A 13,882-nucleotide genomic window follows, 5' to 3' on the forward strand; every position below is an offset into this window, starting at 1 on the left:
CAAGAAAGTTAGTGATCACATACTGTCTAGGCATTTGCACACCAGTCCCAAATATGTGTTTGGCAGTAATACAACCACAACAATTCATTCATGGGCAAAAGATTCAATTCCAGATTAGTGAAACTAATTAAATATAAGGTGTATATTTTGGAAAACTGATCACTTGTACTTCAAACATATTTTTAAAAAACAGGAAAGAGTTGCATCAGTATTCTGAAACATTTGTACAGGAAGTGGCTTCTCTAACATGCACGTTGAAACAAAACCAAAACAGGGAAGCCCAGATACAGCATTTTAATCTGATGAATAAAAAATGTTTCTGGTGTATAGCAAGCTAGGACCAATTCTGAGACAGGGTGCAATTAATTAAGGGCTTATCCAGAGAAGATGGAGGTATGTTTCATAGAATCATAGAATTTGTAATCTAGTCCAACCGCCTGCAATGCAGGAATCTTTTGCTCAACATGGGATTTGAACCCACAACCCTGAGATTAACAGGATTAGTAGTAGTAGTAGTAGTAGTAGTAGTAGTAGTAGTAGTAGTATCATGCTCTACCAACTGAGCAAGACAGTGGTGGTTTGTCAAGCCACCTTTAACTTTCTTAAACCCTGTTGGAGCTCCAAATGCCCACATGCAATGCTTTGGGAATTGTAGAACTTAAAGGAGAAACAATGAATTGGTTGTTTGGTTTTTAAGACTGTGGGCTGAATTTAGAACCATTCTTGTGTGAACTGGCCCTAAAGCACTCTGGCTATATAGATCTCACTCATTTGAATAGGACTTCCTCCAAACAAAATATGAAGTGGATTCTGCCCATAGAAGAATACACAAGTAAAATATTGTTTAAATCCTACATTAGATTCTTTCTTTGAAGAAGCACTTTCCCATATTCAGGCCCTTCTACAGGATGGGGAAGCTGTTTGGCCAGCACTCCTGCCAGACAGAAAGAGAAACGTGACTTATTTAGAAGAACATTTGGCCTAGTTGAAGACGCCAATGAAGTGAGACTATATCTCCCTCCCCCCACCCCAAATAAATTATTGCTAGCTTATCGAAGGCTGTGACCAAGGCCTCACATTTGTGAGGTCACAAATCCACTGATATTCCCCAGCTCAGCATTGTAATAGTCAAATAGGATGAACACAATAGCTGAGTTGCTGAAAAGCTCTTGTCAGTCATCTTGTCAGTACTAGGAGTGCATGCAACCTGGTTTAGACCCTATCCCAATTATAGACATTAATGTCCCATGGTAACTATATTTATTCAGTGTGGGCTTGCACTGGCCATTGTGTAAGGACTAGGAGGAGCTGTTCCCGTATCTGATGTGTGTTCCTCAGCTGAAGGCTCCTGAGTTCAGTGCCTTGAACCAGTACAGTTAGCAGGAGACACTGCTCAGCAGGCTAGGGAAACACGTGTATACCAGGCCTGGCTACTCTGCAGTCTTCCTACTACCTGTCAGTTGCAGGGGTTGAAGGTGTACATTTTTGTTTCTTTCTGCACCTGAAGAGTCTTTTGCACGTGCAGGGGCTCACTTGATTATCCCTGCAGATTTTACTGTTCAAGCCCTGGGTTGCTTCCACACTTTGGGTCTAAGGTATTGCTTTATCACAATTAACTGGAAATGGAATTAAAACAGTACACTAATTAACGCAATGCACTCTTCCATAGACAAGTTTTTCTTATGATATTTACTTACAAGTAGAATCCCATTAAGCAAAGATCTGTGGTAACTTCAATTTAAAGTATATGGTTTTAAAATGTAGCTAGTTTTATTGTTTCCTGTTCATCCCTGCAGATGAATAGCCTGTTAATTACCCTTTGACTAACCACTTTGAATTGCCCAGTAGGAGTTTCTGGTACACTTCTGTGCATGCGTAGGAATCCTCTACAGTCATACCTTGGAAGTTAAACGGAATCCGTTCCGGAAGTCCGTTCAACTTCCAAAACGTTCGCAAACCAAATGGTTCGCAAACCAAATGGTGGCTTCTGACTGGCTGCAGGAAGTTCCTGCAGCCAATCAGAAGCCATGGAAGCCCCATTGGACGTTTGGGTTCCAAAAAAAGTTTGTAAACCGGAACAATCACTTCTAGGTTTGCGGTGTTTGGGAACCAAAATGTACTCCAGCCAAGGTTGATGAAGTGAGCAAGTTCCTCTTTTCATTTATGTTGAAAACAATGTGAGTTGATCCACAGGGTAATCAACAGGTAGCCTATACTTAATATCCCAGCTAGAAACAAAACGTAGCAATAAAGTGGGCTGAATTTGTAAAGAAGTGTTTAATTTAAAGGCACAAGTCTTCAGAAAAACCCTTGTAGTGTTTTGTGTGCCAAAACAGACATACTGCTGTTACAATTACATGAAGAAAAAAACCTGCAACGAACTTCGGAGGGTAACATGAAAAGAACTGGACTGCTCCAGAAAAAGAGAACAATAAAAGAATGGCAATTCCAGAGACAGGTTTCTACGGATCAGTAAAACCCATAATATTGCACACTGACACACACACACAATATTAGTATTCATTTTTCTGCTTTTAAAAATATCCCCAAGTCATTAAAATGAAACAATAAACTTTTAAATAATTTTATTAAATTGAAAATATATAAAACAATGTAATTAACCAAATCTATTTTTAAAAACATAAACATCCATGTACATATGAGTCTTAGATATTAAGGATAATGTTTTGTGTTATATGCATCTCATACAGTTTCTGTTTGCAGCATTAAATCTGGATAACATTTCTGTAAACAGTAAACAGTAACAAATGCTAGAAGTGTTAGTGATGGCCTTAAAACTGCAAGTACAATACAGGAGTCATCACATATAAGCTTGTGTTCCCATGGAGGATACCATCGTGAATAGCCTATTTAAAACAAACAAACATATTTTTACTAGGCAAGAATGTCATTTTAAATGTAAACTTGAGCTATATAATCTAATTGTAATACATACGCTTGATGTATATTTTGTCACGACTTGAATTTCCTGCACAAGGAGAAAAGTAGCATTATAACTAGTGGAGAAACCTGCTTCACAATATTAATATATTATCAATGGGTTTTACTTGTTTTCAGTCAGAGCGCGGCAGGTAACTCATAGCATTTCTACAGAATTTCAGCATCCAGAGTGTGCAATCATCAGTGTATGACACAATCATTTACCGTATTTTTCGCCCTATAGGACGCACTTTTCCCCCTCCAAAAATGAAGGGGAAATGTGTGTGCGTCCTATGGGGTGAATGCAGGCTTTCGCTGAAGCCTGGAGAGCGAGAGGGGTCGGTGCGCACCAACCCTTCTCGCTCTCCAGGCTTCAGGAAGCTATCCCCCAAACCCGGCAAGCTCCGGGAGCGATGGCGAGGTAGCACAACCTCGCCTTCGCTCCCGGACCTGTTCTGGGGGCTGGGGAAGCTCGGGCTTTCCCCGCCCCCAGCCCGCAAACGATGACGAGGTTGCGCAAGTGATGGCGAGGTCCCGCTCGCTGTCATGGCTTCTTTGCTCTTTGGGGCTTGGGGGGGGGATATTTTTTTCTATATTCCCCCCCCCAAAAAAAATAAGTGCGCCCTATGGGCCGGTGCGCCCTATAGGGCGAAAAATACGGTATTTGGTAAAAATAAACTCATCTCCAAACTCTTGAACTTTAATTAGGCATGAATTAACAAAGAAGTCAGGATACAGCCTGAAAGCATCTCCATAGATTATGAGTTGTGTAAGCAAATCTGTGGTAGTGCAATGCCTGTGATTGCATTGTCTGACACCATTGTCACACTATCATTGTCGTATCATTATGATATGAGGTGTAAAAATACATGGATTTTTGGGGGGAAGGGAGTGGGAATCCCCCCCCCCCTTTGAGTTCTTCCTAGCAGAATCTAAGACATACAGTATTAGATTGGGAGGCAGGCTTTCTTCCCATTGGAATAGTGCAGCACTTTACTTTTTCACAGTGTTGTGAAATTGCAGCCATTTACTATAATATATTTAAAAGATTGGGTTTCCTTCCAGGTCTTGCAGATTGTTTGCTTTGACAACCAAACCTGCCTTGCTCCAAGTTCCATGACTTGAACTTAACAGAAATATATATGTGTGTGCATACACACACATAGACACATGCATATACATACATATATATATACACACAAGAGAAGCTCGTATTGCTTTAAAGTTAATAGAAATATATACATATGTGCGTGAGAAAGCCTTTCATGAATGTTCATTTTACTCAGATCTGTACTTACTACAGAGATGGTCTTGACAAGTGTCTCCTTCTGGGCATGCACTACAGGGCTGTCCTGTTTTGTAAGGTCTTGAAGGGTAGGTGTCACTAAGGAGCATAATTTCCAGAATGTAATAAAGTACTCAATTCACAAGCTAAACTGACGACTAAAGGACAAGCTATTCTGAATATACCGTACTTTTTGCTCTATAAGACTTTTTCCCTCCTAAAAAGTAAGGGGAAATGTGTGCGCGTCTTATGGAGCGAATGCAGGCTGTGCAGCTATCCCAGAAGCCAGAACAGGAAGAGGGATTGCTGCTTTCACTGCGCAGCAATCCCTCTTGCTGTTCTGGCTTCTGAGATTCAGAATATTTTTTTTCTTGTTTTCCTCCTCCAAAAACTAGGTGCGTCTTGTGGTCTGGTGCGTCTTATAGAGCGAAAAATACGGTTAATTATTTAGTTGTAACAAATAAACTGCCTATGCGCTGAGGCATCGACTAAAAAAAATTAGGTTATACACTGGATTTTCCTGAGTTAAAATAGTTGAACAGTCCTATGCTGTGGATTAGATATAGACTGTGATATATACACAATTAATAAATCTGTGAAGAGAATATTTAGGACTGCCAAATGTGACCTTTAAAGTTACAGCAAAGAGGCCAACCACTGCACTGCAACCTTGATCAGTTCAGTAATGACTACATGAACTTCAACCCCTATGAGTAATTGCTTATGTGAGGGGTCTGCAATGTGAACTTCTGAGCCTCTTCTTCTTTTTTTTGCAGTGCGATTCTTTTAAGAAGCCATCACCGATTTAAAATTAAATTTGAATTAAGTGCAAGACAAATAACATGTACATTTAATTCTATGTACTTCAGAAACACTTATTTGCTTAATATCTACCGGCACTCATTTATGGAAAAAAAATTGGACACTTACAGCCAAATCCTATACATGTCTATGAAGAAGTGAGCCCTATTAGGTCCAATAAAACTTATACTCAGCTATCTATTCATAGGACTCCCTCCTTAAATATTTACAGTACTTAAGCTAAATAAAATACCAAAGCCTTAGAAAATTTACACAGCCACTTTGTGCACGGTCAATGAAAAAAATCACCTAAAATCCTACACTTCTTAGGTCACTGGCTGGGTTTATCTCTTATTCTCTTAAACGTTTGTTAACTTACGTCGGACCATAATTGCAAACGAAATATTCAGTATTTCTATGTCGATCAAGTCTACGACAGAAAACAACAGCACAGCCAACCTTATAAGTAGAAGCCCGAACAACCTGGGGGGGGGGGGGAGCAGATTTTATTTTACAAAGAAAGGTACAATTTGTGTTAATAGTTACCAAGTCCAGGTATTTAGGCTTTAGAGATTTAGTACAAATCCTCCAGTTTTCAGAACAAAGAACTGTGAATGGTTTTCCTTTTTGGGGTCAGGATGTGGCAGAAGTGCCTTCGCTGGTGGAAAGGAACTTCTCTTAAGCTACAGCAACATCTTGCAGTGGATCAGCCTTCACCAGCTGAACCTTATCAGCCTATCTGTGTCCCCTAAAAGTTACATACGGGATCTGCCTACACAGGTGTATGTATTATTGATTATCTTCAATCTAGGGATTGTTACCTGCCACAGAGGCTGCTACATGGTATTTCCACTCACTTAATTATTTGGTGGAATTAGCAAAGACAGCCAATTCCCAATTTGGGTTAATACAGAGTAATATTTATTTATTTACACTGCCAAAATTGCAGTCAATAAGTACCGTAATACTGTGTTGTGGTTTGAACAAAAATTACAGGATAAAAAGATCATGGGCCTAGCCAAGGGGGGTGGGGGTGGACAGCTGCTCCCCCCTTCAAGTAAAACAATAGAAATACTTAACAAACTGACCAATCATGTCAGTTCTGCCCCCCTCCTCCCCAAAAAAACAAAAATCCTGGCTACACCCATGAAAAATATTGTTAGTTATCACAAGATTATACACGGGGCATCTAAATCCACATTCCCTTGACAAACAGATTATACTTCTATTATACAGACTAGGGTTGTCATACGTTCAGAATTTCCCGGATATTGCCGGGATTCAGCCATCGGAAACAGTGTCTGGGTGGAAATCACTTTAATGTTTGGGAAAATCCGGACATATGGCAACACATGTTGGAAGTGTAGATTTTGGCGAATTTCCTTAAAAATAGCTCAGAAACTACTTCCTCTTCTAGATCTTACAAAAAAAGCTCAACAGCTTTGGGCAAAACTAAAAACAAAACAAAAAGCTGGGTCTGGACCACACAAAGACAGAAGGATATCAAGATTTACAGGAGGGCTCTCCATATGCCACATCCCCCCTCCTCCCCTATCCCTAGGCCACGCTATTAAACCCTGCTCCACTTCCTTCTCTAGTGCCGAACTTTGATGATGTCTCTTGCTTGTCATGACAGAGGGAGTGCACAAATCTCTGACGTTTGTGTGGCTGGAATGTGGTTTATTGTATGGAGGTAAAATTCATAGCCTTTGCTCTGCCCATTTTTGCCTCTGGTCCCACCCAGCACCGGTGTGTGGTATGTAGCATCCAGAATGTGGGCCTTGGGCTGAAAAAGATTCTTCACCCCACCTCAAGAGGCAGTAACCACGACAAATAAAACAACAAAACACAGATAAGATGAAAGGGTACAGTGAAGAGGATACAAGGCAGAAAATAGCTACAACTGGACATTTCTGTTTTCAGGGAGAAGTTTGGGTGCCAAGGATTGTGGAGCAGCCTCCATAGGGAAGACTGAATGAAATGGTATTTTAAAAAACTAGGTTTCCTTAAGAGAGAGGGTTCCTGAGAGACAAAGGATTAAGACTGAAGATGAAGCAAGACAGAATAGATACTGAGTTACAGCATAGAGAACAGGTTTCTGCCTGACTGGGAGGTCTCAGGAGTGCCTTGAGCCAATCAAAACAAGGTGCTCAGGTGACCAGAGGTAACTGACTTGTACTAAATGTTAATGATAAGATGATTTTAAAAATGATGGACCATTTTATTCAGAAGGAGGCTGATTAATGATCGAATGAAAGTATATGCTTCTCAGAAGTGGCAAATGGTGCAGGTGCATAATTATGCGTTCCTCTCCATCCCATGTGTATTGCTTGAAAGCAGCAAGCTTAAACCAAGCTTTGCTTCTTCTGTTCTGTTTGCAAGAATGTACATTACCATTCACCTTTAGAGTGGATCCAACTTGTACAGAGTGCTGGCCAAACCAAAGCTTGAATATTTGTGCAGCATGGATTCAGAAAAGATAATAGAAATGGCACGTCTCATATGCAGCAGAAGGAAGTTCCAATGGATAGGTGACACCACACTAAAGGCCCAATTCCTACATCATATGGAGTGGATCTCCTCATGAGGTGGCATATACATAAAGTCCTCTCCTGCAGAGTGCAGTGATTGGTTGGGTATATAAGGGATGAGAGAGCATTTTAGGATATACAGGGCTAACCTTCAATCATCATTCATGCCTTGGAGGTGCAAAGCCTGAGTGATTAAAGCAAACTAATCCTTCCAATACACAAATCAGGTATGGATCCAAGCCACCACATTGCTGCACCAAAGGCAGGTACTGGCACAGCAAATTAACTCCACGTGTAGCTATCCTATATCTCCTGTAAGCAAGGGTCCTTTGCTGCCGCTTGATGTTGTTTTATTATTTGTTTTAATATTGTATGCTGCTTTGTGTATGCCAACAGAAAAGTGGTACAAAAGCATCATTCATTCATTCATTCATTCATAAATAACTTCCTTGGGTGCCCATGGGGCTTGGAAAGGGGAAGATCCCAAGTTTTTACAGATATTTCAAGGAGCTTCCAGCATCCTGAGCTATACATCTTGCAATTTATATACTTTGATTAAAGCTATAATTCTTGCAATTTATATAATCTCATTAAAATTATATAATTTCATTAAAATTATATAATCTCATTAAAACTGAAGTTGACAAAAATGTAGTCAGAAATTTTAGAAATGATCTCTACATTAATTTCTACCATTCTATGACTTGGAAGCAGACTAGAGCCAGGACAAGGTGATTTCCACCAGTCTTTCTCCCAGCAACAATCATCACCAGGTCGCAATTCCTCAAAGCCTCTTTGGAAGGGTTGGGAGACCCTACTGAGTAGGGTGGGCTATGACATGGGGAACTGAAAGGGGCTCTAGTAGACAAGGTGCTGAAAACCAGGCAGAGAAATATTCTGTGAATGAGAATTTCTCTCTGGAAGGTGCCTGATTTTTAGTAATCTCCTCTTCCCCTGTGCCACAGTCCACTCCATTCAGTAGGATTTCTTGACCCACTTCGGTAGAGGTTTATCAGGTGGCTTAGGTGCAAAGGGGATGGGAAAGTCCCGTTCTACCTCTTCTCTTCAGGTAGTGCTTCTTTGGATGCTGATGATGATGCTGATGATTTAAATTTGTGTACTGCCCTTCATCTGAAGCTAACAGGGTGGTTCACAAGATAAAAATACAAAATGAGAACACAAAATACACCATAAAACCAAAACCAGAACAAACCCCAACTCCCACAAACACATTTAAAAGGCCATAGAATATTAATCAGCCGAAGGCCTGGTTACAGAGAAACATTTCTGCCTGGTGCCTAAAGATATGCAAAGAAGGTGCCAGCCGAGCTTCCCTGGAAAGAGCATTCCATAAATGGGGAGCCAATGCAGAAAAGGCCTGTTCATATGTTGCCACCCTCCAGACCTCTTGTGGAGGAGGCACATGAAGAAGAGATTCAGATGATGATCACAGGGTCCTGGTTGATTCATATGGGGAGAGGTGATCCCTGAGGTATTGGGATCCTGACATCATGACATTAGTTATAAATTCAATATCCAATGTCATTTATAACTAAATGGATATTTATAACTAAATGTGATAGCCTTCAGATTACTTTTAAAAGTATTATATAGCACCATTATAACAGTCACTTTATGTACTTGCTGTCTTAAGTGATCAATGTTTCTTGATGTTTTAAGACTATCTTAACTGAGAACGGAAGTTACCTGTTTATAATGTCTGCATACTTGTGAACACGAATTGTCCTGGTAATCATAGAAATCTTTATCCGAGTACCATGAATAGATGGCATTAGAAGAATTAAATGGCACTCTGCGGGCAGGTCCAAACCATATATTTTCTCCCACAGGATGAAGTTTAGGATCAGGATGGCCAGCTCCTTTTTCCTTCATAAAATGGTTATGTTGAAAAATACATTTCTGTCCCCATGCTCTAGCAGTTCTAGCTAAAGCTAGATCCCATGTCTGCAGGATACAAGAAATATATAATGCATTTTTAAATCACATTTTCATTAGCTAACTCCCACGAGTGACTATAAATTTATTATTATTATTATGCCCCACCCATCTGGCTAGGTTTCCACATCCACATTTCAACAGAACTGCAAAAATTATGCAAATATTTATTTGGATCAAGCACTTAAAGCAGAACAATCTTATACTGTACATAATATCCTCAGAAGTAAGTCCTGTTGAGTTCAATGGGGCATATGCCAAGAGAAGTAGGTATAGATTGCAGTCTAAGTTGGTTTCATCCTGAAACTTGGCATTATCTAGTCAACAGTATCATAGCAACCCAGGCACTTATGCATATTAATTTAGGACAGGGCTAATTAGGTCCTCCAGGCCTCCCCATTTGACCAGCCAAAACCAGCCAAGCCATGCTCATTTATGGCATTTGGGTTCAGGCAGGGAAAGTTGCACCTGAACCCAAAAACCATTTGTGCTTACCACTGATCAGCAGGACCTACAAAGATCTTTACAAGGCACTCTGAAGCTCTGATGATTATCATTGCTTGAAGAGAGCCCTAACAGCCAAAGCCCCAAGGGGATTTGCTAACTACAGCTGCACTACATGAGAGTTAAATTTTCAGGAGCTTAACTTTTAAAGATGAAAGTATAGTATTAAGGTTTTTTCTTTCAAAAATGTACATCCCACTTATCCCAAATTGTCTAACACTAGAGGCTTAAAACAATCATCAAGAAAAATAACACAATGAAAAATAAAACAAAGCAGCAGAAAAATTACTAAAAAGAACAGTAGGAGGTCTCAGCCAGCCTTCCTGGAAAAACTCTGTTCTTCAGCACAATCTACTCAGAAGTACAGTAATACCTCTGTTTGCAAACTGTCCTCCTTGCAAACTCTTTAGGTTATGAGCTCTGCTAACCCAGAAGTAGCTGCTCCCAGAAGCAAACTTTGCCCTGGGATGCAAGTGGAAATCACACACCAGAGGCGCACACACAGCAGAAGGCCCCATTCATGAAAGCATGCCTCAGGATAAGAACGGTTTCTGGTTATGAATGGATCTCCAGAACGAATTAAGTTCATAACAGGAGGTACCTCTGTATATCCTACAATGGAAGGCACACTCTTCCATTATATCCCAAATGGATGCCAACCAACTCCCAGGTAAGTGGGTTTAGAACTGCAGCCTCAACAAGCTAGCAAATTTAAAAAGTGATGAGACCAGACAGGTTTCTCTAAGGAGGACAGTTGAAAGGCCTGAAACAACTGGCAACTGCTTCTTGTATTAACTATACAGTATTTCCTTTGTGTGTGTTTTCAGATTGTAAGCCCCTTAGAGACCTGCCACCTCATGTTTCCAAACTACTACACATTAGTGTGTTGGCTGCAGTGTGTAGGTATGTTGTACAAATGTTCCCTGTGCTCCTCCCGGGGCTAGAAAGGGTTTAGTAGTTTAATCTCTGATTTCCTAATTGAACTGAATTACTGTGTGACAAAATAATGCATGTCTAAAAAGTGTGTCACCAAATGAAAAGTTTGTTTTAGATGGTGCTATAATAATTGCTATTATTTATCAGCAATGCACTATGATTATTTTAAAATGTATCAGCAAAATAACACATTTGCCAAAGCAACTGAAGTGTAATCTATTCTCAGCAAATAATATCTACTTTCTCTTTTATCATAAATGGAAGGTGAATATTTGTACAGTAGTTGCATTTGGGATGCAGGTGGCGCTGTGGGTAAAAGCCTCAGCGCCTAGGACTTGCCGATCGAAAGGTCGGCGGTTTGAATCCCCGCGGCGGGGTGCGCTCCCATCGCTCAGTCCCAGCACCTGCCAACCTAGCAGTTTGAAAGCACCCCCGGGTGCAAGTAGATAAATAGGGACCGCTTACTAGCGGGAAGGTAAACGGCGTTCCGTGTGCTGTGCTAGCTGGCCAGATGCAGCTTGTCAAGCTGGCCACGTGACCCGGAGGTGTCTTCGGACAGCGCTGGCTCCCGGCCTCTAGAGTGGGATGAGCGCACAACCCTAGAGTCTGTCAAGACTGGCCCGTACGGGCAGGGGTACCTTTACCTTTACCTACTTGCATTTGAAGGTCCTGCAGGACATAAGCTGGCTCCTATATTGGGGGGGTTTGGAGTAGTTGACCCTTTGGGTCCCTTCCAACTCTACAATTTTATAATTCTAAACACCTATAAGATGTTGTACAAAGGTGCAGATTTACATAGGTAGGGGGCATCCTTTTCCCAAATGCAGCAGAGGCAGACTTTCACCCAGTGTAACTTGGGTGTGATTTGTTCCTGTTTGCCAATATAGCTATCCCACAGAAGGTGCCATTCTTGGCTCAGCTTTGCTATTAAAAGTGTGTCAAACATCAGCCTGGGCTTAACTGGTTGGCATTCATCTGTCTCAGGAGACAATGGAGAAGTGAGCTTTTGGGGGTGAGGTCAAACTCCTGCAAGATTGCAGTGTCTGATGTGGCTGTAGCGACTGATACGGGAGAGACATGTTTTGTTGCAGGTGGGGCAGATGAAGGCGTCTAGTTGTGCTGCTGCAGATGGAGATGCACCACAGAGTTTCTTCTCTCTCCGCTCCTCCCAGCGGTCATTACTCCCCCTTACTATGGATACATGACTTAGGCTGCCTGTCTCCAGGCACTGCGGTCCTCTGCAAGGGATTCCCTCATCCTTCCGGCCTTCATGTCACCTTTGCAGCCATCTTTGTACCTCAGAGATGGTCTGCCAAGTGGCCTGGTGCCAGAAGCCAGCTCCCCGCAGAGCACGTCTATGGGGACCCTGCTATCTTCCATTTTGTGGACACGCCTAGGCCAGCGCATTTGTCTAATAGGTTTCAGCGCTGGGATGTTTTCCTTGCCAGGACTAAGCCCTGGAAAACGCAAATGCATACAAACAACAGAAGGCTGCGGCCCTCGAGTTACCTCACAGCTCGCTCTCACGAAGTTCGGGGGCCTGAGCACGCCAGTACCTTCCTACTGTGGTGAAAACCCCGAAATCCGCAACAGCCTGCGCATTAGGCACAGCAGCCACTTCAGAAGGCACGTCGCTGGGTTCAATGAAGCCCCGCAAGAGCAGACTTGGTTTACCCCCCCCCCCGCCCCGCATTTTAAAAAGCGGTGGGCAACGCGGAGCAGCGCTTGCCTCGCCTTCCCTTCCTCCGCGCCTGAGGAAAGGGCGGCGGAGCGAGCGGCGAGCTCCCCTTCGAGCGCCTTCCCCCGCCCGCCCGCCCCCCGCCCGCATTCCGGGCACACACACCATGTAAAGCATGTCGGCGGCCTGGGGCTGCACTTCGGAGCGAAGCCTATTGTGGATGTCGACGTACTGACCGATAAAGGTCTTGTTGGTAATTCCGGGGTAAGTCTGCGGCCGAAACCTCTTCCTCCCGCGCGCGCCTTCGAGGGCGACGAGCCCAAGCAGCACCCACGGCCACAGCCTCGGCATGGCGGCAGCTGCGCCCTCGCACGTCGGAAGCGCCAGTCCGGCGTGCGCGCGGGAGGGTGCGCATGCGCGGCTGCTCTCCTTCAACGGTCGGCGCGCGGGGTCTGCTGCACGCTTCATCCGAAGTCGACCCCATTGCGTTCTGCGGGGCTTATTTCTAACCAGGCGTGTACAGTACAGGATTTTAGCCTTACTCTGTTCTCTGATCTTTTGCTGTTCCTCAGCTTCAAGGGTTTATCTCTCGCGAGCTTTGGCTCAAATCAAGCCCTAGCCTGCCCCGCTCTCCACGCGTGTTGGTCTGATGCTGTGCGCGTGTCTGCAGCTCCGTTCAATTCGAAGGGAATTTCTCCTAGACTTGCCTCCAACTCATCGCTGCTGTGCACTGCCATTCTAACCGAGTTTACTCTTGCGGAGTAAGATGGTGGTCGTTCCAAGTGTCCTGTGGCTCGCAGTCGGTTGCTCCTAGCGTCTAAACAGTGGTGCAGGATCTAAACCACGCATGGCTGTCAACGTTTCCGTTTTTTTAAGGAAAATTCCCCTTTTCCGAATAGGATTCCTCGCAAGAAAAGGGAAACGTTGACAGCTATGAAACCACGGTGTTCCTTTTGTCCGGTACGCTGCCTTTGAGACCTCATGGTCAGCCCTGGAGGCACTGAAAGCAACGGGCAGAGCACTCAAGAAACTGAAGTCGATAGCAGAAGCAGTGGTGGTGGTGCTGTTGCTTCCCATCGGCTCCACTGGGCCATTTCAAACGCCATTGGGAAGGGGAGAGAAGGAGATGAGTTCAGCAATAGCAATGAAGCCCACCAAGAGAGAACGACACAGGAATGTTACTGGCTTACTGGCACCAGACCAGCCGGAAACTAATTTGAGGAGGGAATTGGTTACACTGAAGGAGGTAAT

At 43.1% G+C, this 13,882-nt stretch overlaps 1 protein-coding gene and 1 long non-coding RNA gene across 2 annotated transcripts; one reads left to right on the forward strand and one right to left on the reverse strand.

The window, feature by feature from the left end:
- Positions 1–994: 994 nt before the first annotated feature.
- Positions 995–1,596, forward strand: LOC309351262. The gene is made up of 2 exons (XR_014160768.1): positions 995–1,357; positions 1,425–1,596. It is a non-coding gene; the product is annotated as an uncharacterized lncRNA (long non-coding RNA).
- Positions 1,597–2,570: 974 nt separating this feature from the next.
- Positions 2,571–13,031, reverse strand: LOC309351253 (GLIPR1-like protein 1). The gene is made up of 6 exons (XM_081878706.1): positions 12,797–13,031; positions 9,265–9,522; positions 5,406–5,509; positions 4,239–4,324; positions 2,957–2,989; positions 2,571–2,867 (listed from the first exon to the last, which is right to left on the reverse strand). The coding sequence occupies exons 1-6, from the start codon at positions 12,980–12,982 to the stop codon at positions 2,704–2,706; spliced, it is 831 nt and encodes a 276-aa protein (XP_081734832.1). The 5' UTR covers positions 12,983–13,031; the 3' UTR covers positions 2,571–2,703.
- Between the last annotated feature and the right edge of the window lie 851 nt (positions 13,032–13,882).

Source organism: Podarcis erhardii (assembly GCF_964252035.2).
Source record: "Podarcis erhardii genome assembly, chromosome: 10".
Lineage (NCBI taxonomy): Eukaryota > Metazoa > Chordata > Lepidosauria > Squamata > Lacertidae > Podarcis > Podarcis erhardii.

Bases quoted from the DNA above. Each gene is read 5' to 3' on its own strand.
- LOC309351253 (XM_081878706.1), bottom strand. From the start codon at position 12,982: ATGCCGAGGCTGTGGCCGTGGGTGCTGCTTGGGCTCGTCGCCCTCGAA. The intron at 9,523-12,796 runs GTGTGTGTGCCC...TGTATCCTGCAG, and splicing joins CCGCCGACATGCTTTACATG to ACATGGGATCTAGCTTTAGC. The intron at 2,868-2,956 runs GTATGTATTACA...TGTTTTAAATAG, and splicing joins TGACAAAATATACATCAAGC to GCTATTCACGATGGTATCCT.